This window comes from Entelurus aequoreus, linkage group LG02, assembly GCF_033978785.1.
Source record: "Entelurus aequoreus isolate RoL-2023_Sb linkage group LG02, RoL_Eaeq_v1.1, whole genome shotgun sequence".
Classification (NCBI taxonomy): Eukaryota; Metazoa; Chordata; class Actinopteri; order Syngnathiformes; family Syngnathidae; genus Entelurus; species Entelurus aequoreus.
In genome coordinates this window covers 6,227,350-6,245,536 of record NC_084732.1, presented here as the reverse complement: position 1 = coordinate 6,245,536, position 18,187 = coordinate 6,227,350, and the positions used below count along the sequence as shown (strand labels likewise).

Genomic DNA, 18,187 nt, shown 5'->3' with positions numbered 1-18,187 from the left:
ATTTCCTCATCGCCCCGTCACAGGGAGACGCTAATTGAAAAGCAATAAGAATTAAAAAAAAAAAAAAGTAGAAAGTGCTCCTTCTTTTTTTGTGTTCTTCAAAAGCCGCTGGCCTTTGAGCAGGAAAAATCCCCTCGGGAGTCCTTTTAATCGCGCTCAGGCCTCCTTCTGCAAACATTTACCTTCAATTAATAAGCAGCTCGGGGGGACGGTACACACACCTGTGGCGCGCTAACGCTACCATTTTTTATTTCTGGCTCCCCTTCCTTTTTTGGAGGTTGACATGCTGTGCATAAATGATAAATGATAAATGGGTTATACTTGTATAGCGCTTTTCCAACTTCGCCATAATTTCAATAATTAATAAAATACCCATCATACTGCCGTAGTGTTAATAGAATTATAATCACTTAAAAAAAACAATTTAAGTAACTGAGAATGAGATAGAAAAAAAATATTAATAATTAATGGAGCTCGATAAAAAAAAATAAAAAAAATAATTGGGTTACTAAAAAAGGTAGTAAAATAATTTAAATAATTATTAAAATACCCATCATACTGACGTAGTGTTAATAGAATTATAATCACTTAAAAAAACAATTTAAGTAACTGAGAATGAGATAGAAAAAAAATATTAATAATTAATGGAGCTCGATAAAAAAAAATAAAAAAAATTATTGGGTTACTAAAAAAGGTAGTAAAATAATTTCAATAATTATTAAAATACCCATCATACTGCCGTAGTGTTAATAGAATTATAATAATTTAAAAAAAACAATTTAAGTAACTGAGAATTAGATAGAAAAAAATATATAATAATTAATGGAGATCAATAAAAAATAAAAAAAATAATTGGGTTAATAAAAAAAGGGAGTAAAATAATTTCAATAATTATTAAAACACCCATCATACTGCCGTAGTGTTAATAGAATTATAAAAAAACAATTTAAGTAATTGAGAATGAGATAGAAAAAAATAAATAATAATTAATGGAGATTAATTAAAAAATTAAAAAATAATTGGGTTAGTAAAAAAAGGTAGTAAAATAATTTCAATAATTATTAAACTACCCATCATACTGCCGTAGTGTTAATAGAATTATAATCATTAAAAAAAAAAATTAAGTAATTGAGAATGACATAGAAAAATATATATAATGACGATTTTTCTATAAAAACAATTCAATGTCTTTGGACGCTTTATTAGGTACACCAGCGCAATGTCGTGATCGGCACAGTCAGAAATATTATTCTAATAAAACGTTTATTATTGTATTTGTCGACAAATTGTACAATATTCATAAACATTTTAATGGTGGTAAGACAAGGATGTTTGCTCCTGCACAACAGCGACATCTAGTGGCGCCTGACGCATATTCAGCAAATATTAGTGCAATGCGGAAGTACAGCAGCAACATTCTTTAAATATAAGTCATCCATCCATCTTCTTCCGCTTTACGGGGTCGGGTCGCGGGGGCAGCAGCCTAAGCAGGGAAGCCCAGACTTTCCTGTCCCCAGCCAGTTTGTCCTGCTCCGCCCGGGGGATCCCGAGGTGTTCCCAGGCCAGGACATAGTCTTCCTAACGTGTCCTGGGTCTTCCCCCGTGGCCTCCCACCGGTCGGACGTGCCCTAAACACCTACCCGGGGAGGCGTTCGGGTGGCATCCTGACCAGATGCCCGAACCACCTCATCTGGCTCCTCTCCATGTAAGTCAGTGTATGTTCAATGACTCTTACACACATTATTGTCGGGATGATCCACGATTCATGTCATGTTGTCTTATTTATGTAATGTAAAACTGTTGATTATTTTTAATAATTGGCAAATATTTAACAAATATTTTTAATGTTGTCATAATTTTGTCATAATAAAAAAATATTAATTTAATTTTGGAATAAGGCATTGAAGCAATAACAATGTTTACAAAGTGAGTCTTTTTCAGAAGCAGTGTAGAAATATGGTTGTACTTTATCATTGCCAGTAAATCACTAATTATTATAATAATAATTTATTAATTGTATCATTTATTAATTAATTAATCGACAATTGTGTTTTATTACAAAGCTGTTAATACTTTTTATTATTGTTATTTGTATTTTTTAATAATTTGCAATTATTTTTTTAAAATATATTTGTTCATGTTTTCATATTTTTGAGGGGAAAAATGTATTTGTTTAATTTTGGAAAAAGGAGTTAACGTAACAAAATGTGGAATATATTTTCAGATTTACTGTAAATATACGCTTGTATCATTGCCGCCCAATCACTAATGAATTTCTTCAACATTTATTAATATATCATCTATTATTAATTTAACATTAATTTACTTATTATAAAACAATAAATATTTGTACTATTATTTGTATTGTTGATCATTTGCAAATAATAAAAAATATATTTATAATTTTTTCATAATTTTGAGGGGGAAAAAGGATTAGTTTGATTTTGGAATAAGGCGTTAACGCAACAAAATGTGAATATTTTTCAGAAGCAGTGTAGAAATATGCTTGTACTTTATCATTGCCAGTAAATCACTAATTATTATAATAATAATTTATTAATTGTATCATTTATTTATTAATTAATCGACAATTGTGTTTTATTATAAAGCTGTTAATACTTTTTATTAATATTATTTGTATTTTTTAATAATTTGCAATTTTTTAAAAAAAATATATTTTGTTCATGTTTTCATATTTTTGAGGGGAAAAATGTATTTGTTTAATTTTGGAATAAGGAGTTAACGTAACTAAATGTGGAATATATTTTCAGATTTACTGTAAATATACGCTTGTATCATTGCCGCCCAATCACTAATGAATTTCTTCAACATTTATTAATACATAATCTATTATTAATTTAACATTAATTTATTTATTATAAAACAATAAATATGTGTAGTATTATTTGTATTGTTGATCATTTGCAAATAATAAAAAATACTTTTGTAATTTTTTCATAATTTTGAGGGGGAAAAGGATTAGTTTGATTTTGGAATAAAGTGTTAATGGAACAAAATGTTGACAAAGAGAATATTTTTCAGAAGCAGTGTGGAAATATGCTTGCACTTTATCATTGCCAGTAAATCACTAATTATTATAATCATTAATCGACAGTTGTGTTTTATTATAAAGCTGTTAATACTTTTTATTATTATTATTTGTATTTTTTCAATAATTTGCAAATTTTTTTTAAATATATTTTTTCATGTTTTCATATTTTTGAGGGAAAAGTGTATTTGTTAAATTTTGGAATAAAGAGTTAACGTAACAAAATGTGGACAAAGTGAATATTTTTTCAGACTCACTGTAAATATACGCTTGTATCATTGCCACCCAATCACTAAGGAATTTTTAAAACATTTATTAATATATCAACTATTATTAATTTATCAGTAATGTATTTATTATAAAACTATAAATATTTGTATTATCATTATTTGTATTGTTGATAATTTGCAAATAATAAAAAAAAAAAAATATTTTTCATGTTTTCATAATTTTGAGGGGAAAAAAGGATTAGTTTGATTTTGGAATAAGGCGTTAACGCAACAAAATGTTGACAAAGTGAATATTTTTCAGAAGCAGTGTGTTTGTACTGTATCATTGCCAGTCAATCACTGATTATTATAATAATCATTTATTAATTGTACCATTTATTAATTAATTAATCGACAATTGTGTTTTATTATAAAGCTGTTAATACTTTTTATTATTCTTATTTGTATTTCTAATAATTTGCAAAAAATGTTTAAATATGTTTATCCTGTAAAGCGTCTTTGAGTACTCTGAAAAGCGCTATACCAAATAAAATGTATTATTATTATTATTATTATATTTTTTCATGTTTTCATATTTTTGAGGGAAAAATGTATTTGTTAAATTTTGGAATAAAGAGTTAAATATGGACAAAGTGAATATTTTTTCAGACTCACTGTAAATATACGCTCGTATCATTGCCACCCAATCACTAATGAATTTTTTCAACATTTATTAACATATCGTCTATTATTAATTGATCAGTCATTTATTTATTATAAAACTATAAATATTTGCATTATTATTATTTGTATTGTTGATAATTTGAAAATAATACAAAAATATATTTTTCATGTTTTCATAATTTTGAGGGGAAAAAAAGGATTAGTTTGATTTTGGAATAAGGCGTTAACGCAACAAAATGTTGACAAAGTGAACATTTTTCAGAAGCAGTGTAGAAATATGTTTGTACTGTACCATTGCCAGTCAATCACTGATTATTATAATAATAATTGATTAATTTCATTATTTATTAATTCATTATTAATTGATTTATTATAAATCTATAAAATACGTTTAATGATTACTATTTGTATTTTTAATCATTTGCAAATACTTAAAAAATCTTTTTTTCATGTTTTCATAATTTGGAGAAAATAATTTTTTAGTTTAGTTATATATATATATATATATATATATATATATATATATATATATATATATATATATATATATATATATATATATATATATATATATATATATATATATATATATATATATATTTTATATTAATTATTCATTCATATCATGTGTAGATGTATTACTTATTTTGCAATGTACAGATGCTGTTGCATCTACATATTTAGTACGATCTATGTGTACACTTTTCATTTAATTCCATAAATAATATCCATTAGTTGGGTACAGATACTTAGTAAATTTCCACTAATTATTATTTTTACAACATGTTATAAAATAAATAATGTTTATATTTTTATACTGATTGTTATTTTTGTGTGCTGCTTTTTTCCTGTGAAATAAAAAATTTTGTATCCTGTTTTATTCTGTTCCTATTCAAGTCTATCATATTGTACTTGCAGTTCTGTATATGACCGTTGGATGGCAGCAAAGACACACTTTTAATACTATAATAGGCTTGCCATTGTTTTTAAATGAATACATTCCAACAATGATTTGTGTTTCCTGCTAGTCCTGAATTTGACCACATATAACATCAGAACCACAGTGTAAATACACAGATATATATAAATATAAATATATATATTACGTATGTTGTTATTGCAGCAACAAATATCGGACAAATGCTTGTCACTGTTATCTTGGTGTCTTTTTGGAATACACTTGTGTGGAATTCCATGACTTATTTTACTTTGAAAGTCGTACCAGCCGGAAGTGTCACGTTTATTTATATGACGGCGGAAGTATCGCGTGACTTGACACAGGCGGAGCCCGGCTGTTAACATGATCCGTTAGCAAGAACACTTTTAAAAAAAAAAAAAACTAAAACTATTATTTTATTCCGTGCTGCTTCCGGCAAAAGCCTTTGTCTAACGGAGTAGGACTTGTTGTTACCGGCAATGATGTCACCCGTGGATGATTGACACGCCTGCTGACAGAAAAGAGCCAAGTAAGTTAAAACAACAACAACTGCACAGCAAACCCAGCACATTTTTTTTTTACATGAATGTGAAACTTGCATAGCGAAACATTCGAAAGAGCTCGTTTTTGCGTGCGTTTGACAGTTGCTTTTATTGTGAAAGCCGGAAGTGTCAATGCGGAAGTTGGCCTAACTCGAGGAGATAGCTAGTCTTTTGCATACGTTTGACAGGTGCTTTTTTAAATTATTTTTTAATTTTTTTAATAACAATTCACTTCTTTAAAAAAAAAAAAAATGTATTCATTCATTTGATAGGGAAATCATAATACAGGTACTGAGAAAACAAACACTTTTTTTGGTCCAAAAATACAAAAAAAAAAAAAAGGAAGAAAAATACAGAAAAATAATAAAAGTTAAATAATAACACCCCCGTCCTACATTAACTGATTAAAAGGGGGACAAAAAGGTAACGACAAAAATAAAATTCCCAAACATACAGAGAAGTATGTCTTTTGCATTTTTTTAAATATTTTTTTTAAAATAACAATTCACTTCTTTTTTTTAAATAATATTTATTTTTTCATTTGATAGGGAAATCATAATACCGGTACTGAGAAAACAAACACTTTTTTTTGGTCCAAAAATTGAAAAATTAAATAAAAAATTACAGAAAAATAGTAAAAAGTAAAATAATAACACCCCTCCTACATTAACTGATTTAAAGGGAGGGGAGGGGAAGGTAACGACTTAAATAAAAATCACAAACATACAGAGAAGTGTCACTGAATAAAAACAACAACAACAACAACAAAGAAAAAAGAGTTGAGGTAAGTGAAAAGGTTCATTGTCAACAGTGAGTGTCACATTTATCCTATAGTGTCTTTAATTTAACTATGTAACACTTGCTTTTATTGTGAAAGCCGGAAGTGTCAATGCGGAAGTTGGCCTAGCTCGAGGAGATAACTAGTCTTTTGCATACGTTTGATAGATGCTTATTTGTATTATTTTTTATTTCTTTTAATAACAATTCACTTTTCTTTTTTTTTTAAATAATATTTATTTATTCATTCGATAGGGAAATCATAATACAGGTACTGAGAAAACAGATACTTTTTTTTGGTCCAAAAAAAATAAAAAAATAAAAATTACAGAAAAATAATAAAAGGGAAATAATAACACCCCCGTCCTACAAAAATTAAAATCCCAAACATACAGAGAAGTGTCAGTGAATAAAATCAACAACAACAACAACAACAACAACAACAACAACAACAACAAAGAAAAAAGAGTTGAGGTAAGTGAAAAGGTTCATTGTCAACAGTGAGTGTCACATTTATCCTATAGTGTCTTTAATTTAGCTATGTAACAGTTGCTTTTATTGTGAAACCCGGAAGTGTCAATGCGGAAGTTGGCCTAGCTCGAGGAGTTAGCTAGTCTTTTGCATGCGTTTGACAGATGTTTTTTTAATTATTTTTTAAATAACAATTCACTTCTTTTAAAAAAAAATAATATTTATTTTTTTCATTTGATATGGAAATCATAATACAGGTACTGAGAAAACAGATACTTTTTTTTGGTCCAAATTTAAAAAATTTTTTTTAAAAAAATTACAGAAAAATAATAAAAGTAACATAATAACACCCCCGTCCTACAAAAATAAAAATCCCAAACATGCAGAGAAGTGTCAGTGAATAAAAACAACAGCAACAACAACAACAAAGAAAAAAAGAGTTGAGGTAAGTGAAAAGGTTAATTATCAACAGTGAGTGTCACATTTATCCTATAGTGTCTTTAATTTAGCTATGTAACAGTTGCTTTTATTGTGAAAGCCGGAAGTGTTATAGCGGAAGTTGGCCTAGCCGGAGGAGACACTAGTGCGGACAGACATTATTGGGAAGGCTGTGGACCATCACTGGGCGTTTTTTCCCCCCCCTCTTTTTCCGCCGCCGTTACGTGTCGTTTACCGGCGACTACCTCCGGGATGACGTCGGCACGGCACGTCGAGCCAAAAGCGTCTCCCGCCCGGAGATGTTACGCGGTGGAAACCGTTAGGAAGTGAGCGACAATGACCGCATTCCAGCAGCTCGTTTGGGCAAATTAGCTGGTTAGCATGTTTGTTTTTTTTCGCGTGTCACCTCCGTGAAAGTCAATATTTTTCACGTTTTTTTTCCTTTTTATTGTCAGCCTCCGTGGATTTAAATGCACGTGGAATATAAGCAGAAGAGGATAAAAACCGTGAGGTTTTTTTTCCCACGCTAGACATGCCCGGTCTATGGAGCCGAACTGGGCGAGTCTAAAAAGGCTTTTTTTTTTTTTTTTTTTTTTTAAATTATTCCTAGTATTATTATTTATTACTTTTTTTTTTGGATGATTTTAAAGACGAGGAGCTGATCAGGAGTCATCATGGGGGAGCCCAGCCTGGACGACTCCAACGTCAAGGTGGCGGTTCGTGTTCGGCCCATGAACCGGAGAGGTAAGCCGCACTTCCATTTGATTATCTAACAATTACACTTTTGCCCTCTTTTATATGACATACTTGTTATTCTATCACAACACGTGACGTCTGTAAAGCTCTCACGGGGACGTTCGGCGGTCATCGGCGTGGTTTTTGACGTCGATTTGCGTCTTCTTGGCTGCAATATTATCAATATTGGAGTTGTTATGATGGTCAAGGATGGATGACGTCAGCAGGTTCTTAAAGGCCTACTGAAAGGTTTTTTTTTTATTTAAACGGGGATAGCACATCCATTCTATGTGTCATACTTGATCATTTCGCGATATTGCCATATTTTTGCTGAAAGGATTTAGTAGAGAACATCGACGATAAAGTTTGCAACTTTTGGTCGCTGATAAAAAAAAAGCCTTGCCTGTACCGGAAGTAGCGTGACGTCACAGGTTGAAAGGCTCCTCACATTTCCCCATTGTTTACACCAGCAGCGAGAGCGATTCGGACCGAGAAAGCGACGATTACCCCATTAATTTGAGCGAGGATGAAAGATTTGTGGATGAGGAACGTGAGAGTGAAGGACTAGAGTGCAGTGCAGGACGTAGATTTTTTTCGCTCTGACCGTAACTTAGGTACAAGCTGGCTCATTGGATTCCACACTCTCTCCTTTTTCTATTGTGGATCACGGATTTGTATTTTAAACCACCTCGGATACTATATCCTCTTGAAAATGAGAGTCGACAACGCGATATGGACATTCACAGTGACTTTTATCTCCACGACAATACATCGGCGAAGCACTTTAGCTACGGAGCTAACGTGATAGCATCGGGCTTAACTGCAGATAGAAACAAAAGAAATAAACCCCTGACTGGAAGGATAGACAGAAAATCAACAATACTATTAAACCATGGACATGTAACTACACGGTTAATGCTTTCCAGCCTGGCGAAACTTAACAGTGCTGTTGCTAACAACGCCATTGAAGCTAACTTAGCAACGGGACCTCACAGAGCTATGCTAAAAACATTAGCTATCCACCTATGCCAGCCAGCCCTCATCTGCTCATCAACACCCGTGCTCACCTGCGTTCCAGCGATCGACGGAGCGACGAAGGACTTCACCCGATCATCGATACGGTCGGCGGCTAGCAGCGGATAGCGCGTCTGCTATCCAAGTCAAAGTCCTCCTGGTTGTGTTGCTACAGCCAGCCGCTAATACACCGATCCCACCTACAGCTTTCTTCTTTGCAGTCTTCATTGTTCATTAAACAAATTGCAAAAGATTCACCAACACAGATGTCCAGAATACTGTGGAATTTTGGGATGAAAACAGAGCTTTTTGTATTGGATACAATAGTGTTCGAATACTTCCGTTTCAACCATTGACGTCACGCGCATACGTCATCATACATAGACGTTTTCAACCGGAAGTTTCGCGGGAAATTTAAAATTGCACTTTATAAGTTACCGTATTTTCCGCACCATAAGCCGCCCCGTGTTGTAAGTCGCACCTTCAATAAATGGCATATTTCAAAACTTTGTTTACCTATTAGCCGCCCCGTGTTATTAGCCGCACCTACGCTACGCTAAAGGGAATGTCAAAAAAACAGTCAGATAGGTCAGTCAAACTTTAATAATATATTACAAACCAGCGTTCTAACAACTCTGTTCACTCCCAAAATGTAATGTGCAAATGTGCAATCACAAAAATAGTAACACTCAAAATAGTGCAGAGCAATAGCAACATCAATAACTCAACGTTGCTCGAAGGTTAATGTCACACAACACACAAAATATACATTTAAAGCTCACTTTCTGAAGTTATTACTCATCCACAAATCCCTCGAATTCTTCTTCTTCGGTGTGCTTCACTTGTTTTTTGACACCATCAGTGATGTGGACGCGCATGCAGTCGTAGATCAACAGGGACGGAGCTGCGTGAAAAAAGTCACCCGGTCTCTTCGCTCATTTTTTCTTCATCCATCCATCCCTTCGAGTTAGCTTTTATGATGACGCCGGCTGGAAAGTTCTCTTTTGGCAAGGTCTTCCTTTTGAATATCACCGTGGGTGGAAGTTTCTGGCCGTTAGCATGGCAAGCTAGAACCACAGTAGGGCGACTTCTCATTCCCTGTGGTGCGAATATTCACCGTACGTGTTCCCGTTGTATCCACAGTGCGGTTCACATGAATATCAAAAGTCAGTGGAACCTTGTACGCGTGTCTCTTAGTAGGAGACATTTTGTGGTCTTTACAGAAACACACAAATGAAATGAAACGTAATATCCGCGCGCTTCTTCTACGGGGGCGGGTGCTCACCTTGGCGGTTGCTTACAGTAGAAGAAGAAGCGCTTCCTCTTCTATGGGGGCGGTTGCTTACCGTAGAAGAAGAAGCGCTTCCTCTTTTACGGGGAAAAAGGATGGCGGCTGTTTACCGTAGTTGCGAGACCTAAACTTCATGAAAATAAATATTAATATTAATCCATATATAAGGCGCACCGGGTTATTAGCCGCACTGTCTGCTTTTGAGAAAAATTGTGGTTTTTAGGTGCGGCTCATGGTGCGGAAAATACGGTAACCCGGCCGTATTGGCATGTGTTGCAATGTTAAGATTTCATCATTGATATATAAACTATCAGACTGCATGGTCGGTAGTAGTGGCTTTCAGCCATATTATATATATATATATATATATATATATATATATATATATATATATATATATATATATATATATATATATATATATATATATATATATATATAGAATGCTAACGTTACCATGCTGACAGTTAAATTGCGTCAAGTACCAAGTCATATGGCTAAGATGCGTACGCATGTAAAATTTTCTAACGGAAAAAAAGTTTGCCAGCTTACAGTTAGCGTGCGAATGTTAATATGCTAGTATGCTCACGTTGTCATGCTAACAGGTAACGTGACAGATACCAAGTTATAGGTTCGGTTGCAAAATTAGCTACAAAAAAACAAAGTTAGCATTTGACTGTTGGTATGCTAGAATGTGTAACATTAGCATACTAACCGTTAACATGCGTCAGGTACCAATTTATGAATTTGAGGTTTTTGGCTGTAAAATTGGCCAAAAAAAAGTTACCATGTTAATGTTAGTTTGCTAGAATGCTAACAATAGCGTGCTGACAGTTAAATTGCGCCAAGTACCAAGTCATATGACTAGGATGTGTACACATGTACAATTTTCTAACAAAAGAAAAGTTTGCCTGCTTACAGTTGACGTGTACCAAGTCATACAGTATGACTTTGAGGTGTTTGACTGTAAAATTGGCTAAACAAGTTAGCATCCTTACATTAACATTCTAACAGTTAACATGTGTCAGGTACCAAGTTACTCTGACGTGTTCGGCTGTAAAATTGGCTGAAAAAGTTACCATGCTAATGTTAGCTTGCTAGAATTTTAACGTTAGCATGCTAACCGTTAAATTGCGTCAGGCACCAAGTCATATGACTAGGATGTGTACGCATGTAAAATTTTCTAAAAAAGAAATAAAAAAAGAAAGTTTGCCTGCTTATAGTTGACATGTACCAAGTTATGACTCTGAGGTGTTCGACTGTAAAATTGGCTAAACAAGTTAGCATGTTAATGTTAGCATGCTAACAGTTAACATGTGTCAGGTACCAAGTTACATGACTGAGGTGTTTGGCTGTAAAATTGGCTAAATAAGTTAGCATGTTAATGTTAGCATGCTAATAGTTAGCATATGTCAAGTACCAAGTTATAGAAAATAATAATAATAATAATAATAGATTTTATTTGTAAAAAAAAGCACTTTACATTGAATAAACAACATCAAAGTGCTACAGTGTATTAAAAAAAATAAAAAGATAATAAAAATAAATGAAAATAAAAACTAGAACAGCCTAATAGCTAGAACTGGTATGCATGTATCTAAAAAAAGGCTTTTTTTTATTTTTTTAAAGAAGGGTTTTTAAGCCTTTTTTAAAAGCATCCACAGTCTGCGGTGCCCTCAGGTGGTCAGGGAGAGCGTTCCACAGACAAGAAGTGCGTTGCAGTAGTCTAGCCTGGAGTTAGAATGCCAACGTTAGCAACGCTGCCTGAGCCATATTATATATATATATATATATATATATATATATATATATATATATATATATATATATATATATATATATATATATATATATATATATATATATATATTATTAAATATATATATATATCTATACATATATATATACATATTATTATTTATATTTTTTTACTTTCAACGCTTATCTCTGTTTATCAACTTCAGATTTATCTGTCGATTATAGGTTTTTATTATTTTTTTCATGTTTTTTTTAATGTTAGTTTTATGCCCTTTTTGAAAGAAAAAAAATAGTTTTTTGTATGGCAAACACACAAAATATGCAATAGTTTCACAAAGAATGTTTGAAATTAGAATTTTTGATCTGAGCCTTAAATAGGTAAAACAATTTGAGCAACATTGATTTTTATTCATTATTTTTTTGAGCAATGACGGTTTAAAAAAAATAAGTCCATCTAAAATTATTGGGGATCCAATAGGGCTCAACTCAATAAGTCATAACATATATATATTTTTTACTTTCATATGTATATAAACTTCAGATTGATCTGTGTATTATAAGTTTTTATTATTTTTTCATGTTTTTTTTAATATGTTTTATGCCCTTAGTTAGTTGTTTTTTGTATGGCAAACACAAAATATGCAATAATTCCACCAAAAATATTTGAAATTTGAATTTTTGATGTGAAGTAGGATTGCACGGTATACCGGTACTAGTATAGTATCGTTGTACTAATGATTAAAAAACAATACTATACTCCGTTTGAAAAGTACCGGTCCGCCAAATTTTTTTTTACTGGCATGACGGCACGTTGTCGTCACGTCTGATATTGATGGTTTTACGAGCAGACGAGCATGTTCGGCAGCGCACGCACACGGAGTACTTACAAGCAGACACAGTGTGTGGACAGTAAAGGGAAAACGGACGCATTTTGTCTTAAAAACTAACGATAAAGGTGAAGTTATAACACTGAAACGCCCTCAGGAAGAGGTGCTTTAAGACATTGCTAGCTAGCTAACATCCAGTGTTTTAGCTACTTCTAAATCACTAATCCTCGTCTCCATGGCGACAAATAAAGTAAGTTTCTTACAAGTATCATCCCTGCAGGACGAGGAATAAAACATTCTTCACTACACGCTCACCGGCGTCACAATGTAAACAAATGCCATGAGTGGACCTACACCTGACATCCACTGTAATGATACCAAGTACAAGAGCGTATCTAGTCGGTACTACTATGATTACATCTATATTTTTTATCATCACAAAATATTTTTTAAAATGTTTTTTAATTCATAATATATTCATACACTCAGGAAATACGTCCCTGGACACACGAGAACTTAAATTATGACCAATGTATGATCCTTTACCTACTTGGTATCGGATCGATACCGAGGTTTGTGGTATCATCCAAAACTAATGTAAAGTATCAAAACAACAGAAGAATAAGTGATTATTACATTTTAACAGAAGTGTAGATAGAAGATGTTAAAAAAGAGAAAGTCAGCAGATTCTAACAGTAAATGAACAAGTAGATTAATAATCCATTTTTACAGCTTGTCCTTCATAATTTTGGCAAAATAATAGAATACAACTGACACAATATGTTACTGCATACGTCAGCAGACTAATTAGGACTACTAAAAGACAAGTTGTCTAGTATGTTCACTATCTTATTTAAGGACAAACTTGCAATAAGAAACATGTGTTTAATGTACCCTAAGATTTGTTGTTAAAATGAAGCCAATAATGACGTTTTTTGTTGTCCCTTTTTTTTTAGAAAAGTATTAAAAAGTATCAAAATACATTTTGGTACCGGTACCAAAATATTGGTATCGGGACAACTAATCGGGCGCAGTTGGGAGAGTGGAACCTGAGGGTTCCTGGTTCAATCCCCACCTTCTACCAACCTCGTCACGTCCGTTGTGTCCTTGAGCAAGACACTTCACCCTTGCTCCTGATGAGTCGTGGTTAGGGCTTTGCATGGCAGCTCCCCCCGTCAGTGTGTGAATGTGTGTGTGAATGGGTGAATGTGGAAATAGTGTCAAAGCGCTTCGAGTACCTTGAATTGGGCTCTGAACCGAGGATTGTCGTAGTGGCTTGTGCAGCCCTTTGAGACACTTGTGATTTAGGGCTATATAAATAAACATTGATTGATTGATTGATTGAAGGTAGAAAAGCGCTATACAAGTATACCCCATTTATCATTTATTTGAAGGCCTACTGAAATGAGATTTTCTTATTTAAACGGGGATAGCAGGTCCATTCTATGTGTCATACTTGATCATTTTGCGATATTGCCATATTTTTGCTGAAAGGATTTAGTAGAGAACATCGACGATAAAGTTCGCAACTTTTGGTCGCTGATAAAAAAGCCTTGCCTGTACCGGAAGTAGCGCGACGTCACAGGTTGTGGAGCGCCTCACATCTGCACATTGTTTACAATCATGGCCACAAGCAGCGAGAGCGATTCGGACCGAGAAAGCGACGATTTCCCCATTAATTTGAGCGAGGATGAAAGATTTGTGGATGAGGAAAGTGAGAGTGAAGGACTAGAGGGCAGTGGAAGCGATTTAGATAGGGACGACAGTGTTTCCCATAAACTGCCAAGATACCTGTGGTGGTGGGGGCGTGGCTATGGGCGTGGTTACCATGACATCATCGATTAATTTGCATAATTTACTACAATGATATGATTTTCTCTAAAAAGGCTAAAAAAAATGTATACTTACTAATTAATAACAGTTTTGTTTTAAACGTCCATCCATCCATCCATTTTACAATATAATTACAACACTTTATGTACATATTTATATACAGGTTTGAACAATAAGTTATTCACTGTAATATATTTATTAATTGTGGTTCTTACAAAAAATATATCTTATAAAAATACAAAAGCTAAAATGTCTCTTAAAGCTCTGCCCCTTTAATTAGTGCATACTAAATCATTTAACTTTAGCCTACTACTACAACCATATTATTTACCAGCAACATAAAGTGAAACAGAGGCAGAGGTGTCCTGCCACAGTCAGTAACAAACAGAAAACAGTAGTGGTGGTAGATAGACACAAAGCTTCATCAAACATCTGATCCACTGAACAAAGAGCTCCAAAAATATTGATCCTACACTTCTCTTTTGTAAAGTAAATCTGAACAGCCGATACGGGCATCTACATCAACTATGATTTGCCTAAAAAGCTAGACAGGACAAAAAAAAATAAAAAAAAATAATATTTGTGGCCGCAAATAAATGAATGTGTGGGAAACACTGGAAGATGCTGTGAGAGGCGGGTGGGACCTGATATTCAGCTGGGAATGACTAAAACAGTAAATAAACACAATACATATATATACTCTATTAGCCACAACACAACCAGGCTTATATTTAATATGCCACAAATTAATCCCACATAAACACCTCCCCCCTCCCGTCCATATAACCCGCCAATACAAATCAAACACCCGCACAACACACTCAATCCCACAGCCCAACGTACCGTTCACTTCCCCAAAGTTCATACAGCACATATATTCCCCCAAAGTTACGTACGTGACATGCACATAGCGGCACGCACGTACGGGCAAGCGATCAAATGTTTGGAAGCCGCAGCTGCGTACTCACGGTAGCGCGTATCCAACTCAAAGTCCTCCTGGTAAGAGTCTCTGTTGTCCCATCTCCACAAGCATGTGTATCCAACTCAAAGTCCTCCTGGTAGGAGTCTATGTTGTCCCAGTTCTCCACAGGCCAATGGTAAAGCTTGACTGTCATCGTTCGGGAATGTAAACAATGAAACACCGGCTACGACGTAGCCGCTACGTGTTTGTGTTGCTGCAGCCGGCCGCTAATACACCGCTTCCCACCTACAGCTTTCTTCTTTGCTGTCTCCATTGTTCATTGAACAAATTGCAAAAGATTCACCAACACAGATGTCCAGAATACTGTGGAATTTTGCGATGAAAACAGACGACTTTATAGCTGGCCACAATGCTGTCCCAAAATGTCCGCTACAACCCGTGACGTCACACGCTAACGTCATCATACCGAGACGTTTTCAGCAGGATATTTCGCGGGAAATTTAAAATTGCACTTTACTAATCTAACCCGGCCGTATTGGCATGTGTTGCAATGTTAAGATTTCATCATTGCAGTGTTTCCCACACATTCATTTATTTGTGGCGGCCCGCCACGAAAGAATTACGTCCGCCACAAATAAAACATATATTAAAAATTTAAAATTTAAATTTTAAAAAAATTGTTTATTTTTTATTTTTTTATTTTTTTGTCCTCTCCAGCTTCTCAGGCAAATCATATAGTTCAGTGGTCCCCAACCTTTTTGTAGCTGCGGACCGGTCAAAGCTTGAAAATTTGTCCCACGGACCGGTGGGGGTGGGGGGGTGTATTAAATTTTTTTATTTTTTTATTTTTTACATAAATAAATACAATCATGTGTGCTTACGGACTGTATCCCTGCAGACTGTATTGATCTATATTGATATATAATGCATATATTGTGATTTTTATGTTGATTTCATAAAAATAAAAATAAAATATATATATATATATTTTTTTTTTAAATTTCTTGTGCGGCCCGGTACCAATCGGTCGGTGGTTGGGGACCACTGATATAGTTGATGTAGATGCCCATATCGGCTGTTCAGATTTACTTTACAAAAGAGAAGTGCAGGATACTTCTCTTGTTGCCTTATTTGTATTTGACTTTATTAAATGTATTTATATTAGAAACACAACATGTGTATATAACAAAGGGTGCAAAGTCTGCAGGCAGTAGGAAACACATGGTTAAGTGTAGGGTGTAAAACTGATGGCAGTCTAAAGTTCAAGATTTTTGGAGCTCTTTGTTCAGTGGATCAGATGTTTGATGAAGCTCTGTGTCTATCTACCACCACTACTGTTTTCTGTTTATTTGTTACTGACTGTGGCAGGACACCTCTGCCTCTGTTTCGCTTTATGTTGCTGGTAAATAATATGGTTGTAGTAGTAGGCTAAATTTAAATTATTTAGTGTGCACTATTTAAAGGGGCAGAGCTTTGAGACATTTTAGCTTTGATATTTTATAACATATATTTTTTGTAAGAACCACAATTAATAAATATATTTCAGTGAATAACTTATTGTTCAAATCTGTATATAAATATGTACATAAAGTGTTGTAATTATATTGTAAAATGGATGGATGGAAGGACGTTTAAAACAAAACTGTTATTAATTAGTAAGTATACATTTTTTGAGCCTTTTTAGAGAAAATCAAATCATTGTAGTAAATTATGCAAATTACTCGATGATGTCATGGTGTCCACGCCCATAGCCACGCCCCCACCGCCACAGGTATCTTGGCAGTTTATGGGAAACACTGCTTGATATATAAACTATAGACTGCGTGGTTGGTAGTAGTGGGTTACAGTAGGCCTTTAAATAGGTCAATAATTTTCAACAACACTGATTTTGATTCATTATTATTTTGAGCAATGACTGCTTTAAAGGAGAAAAAGAGCCTGCATGGTAGCTTGTGTTATTAAAGTCAATAATGTACCTCTTTGCTCTTTTTTTTTCTTCATAGTATTCTTAGATTTTAATAAAAATACCCGCCTGGCCTGAACACAAACAAAACAGGGGTTAGTTTTTTTAAATAGACAATGACTAAGCTTAACTGGCAAGAGATATATTTTATGACTTCAATTTAGAAAAAAACAGTAGCACGACAACACACGATTTGATGTAAATAAATAATAACCCAGTGATTTCCTGCCAATGAAGTGACAATTAGACGTGGCCTAATGAGGAAAAAGTCGGTGCTGTCGTGAAGCTCCCCTCATGGCCGCCTGCCACCCGGCTTGATTTAAGGCCAGAGTGGCTGTGACAGATCCACTGCTGGAACGTCTAGACGCATTGACTCACCGCTCCAGCTGACGCCTCCTGGACGTCACGTGACGCCCGCTCTGGCAGCTGGCCAGTCGCCGCAGTGCATCGTGCCCATGTGATTTAAAGAGGGGCCGTCCCGGTCTTTAAAAAGTCTCATCTGTGGTCCCCCAGCAGCTGTTGGCAACACTTAACTAGCATCCTGCGTCGTTGTTGTTGTTTTTTCCTTACATAATCAGTTTTATTCGCATTTTTGGCTGGGGAAAAAAATAATTGCAAGTACAAGTAACATTTCTGTGCACATTTTGCAGGCTGTCATGCAAGCCAAAGTAACAAAGTAGTTCACCTTAAGACACATTACCAGTCCAAAGGGGTTTTTTATTGGCCCGTGACACATT

At 34.2% G+C, this 18,187-nt stretch overlaps 1 protein-coding gene across 1 annotated transcript in view; it reads left to right on the top strand.

Moving 5' to 3' along the window:
• Positions 1-7,132: 7,132 nt before the first annotated feature.
• kif13ba (kinesin family member 13Ba) overlaps positions 7,133-18,187 on the top strand; it is a 174,917-nt gene continuing 163,862 nt past the window's right edge. The window contains exon 1 of the mRNA XM_062020844.1: positions 7,133-7,851. Coding sequence (XP_061876828.1) covers positions 7,782-7,851 — 70 coding nt within the window. The 5' untranslated portion in view covers positions 7,133-7,781. The remainder of the gene's footprint in view (positions 7,852-18,187) is intronic.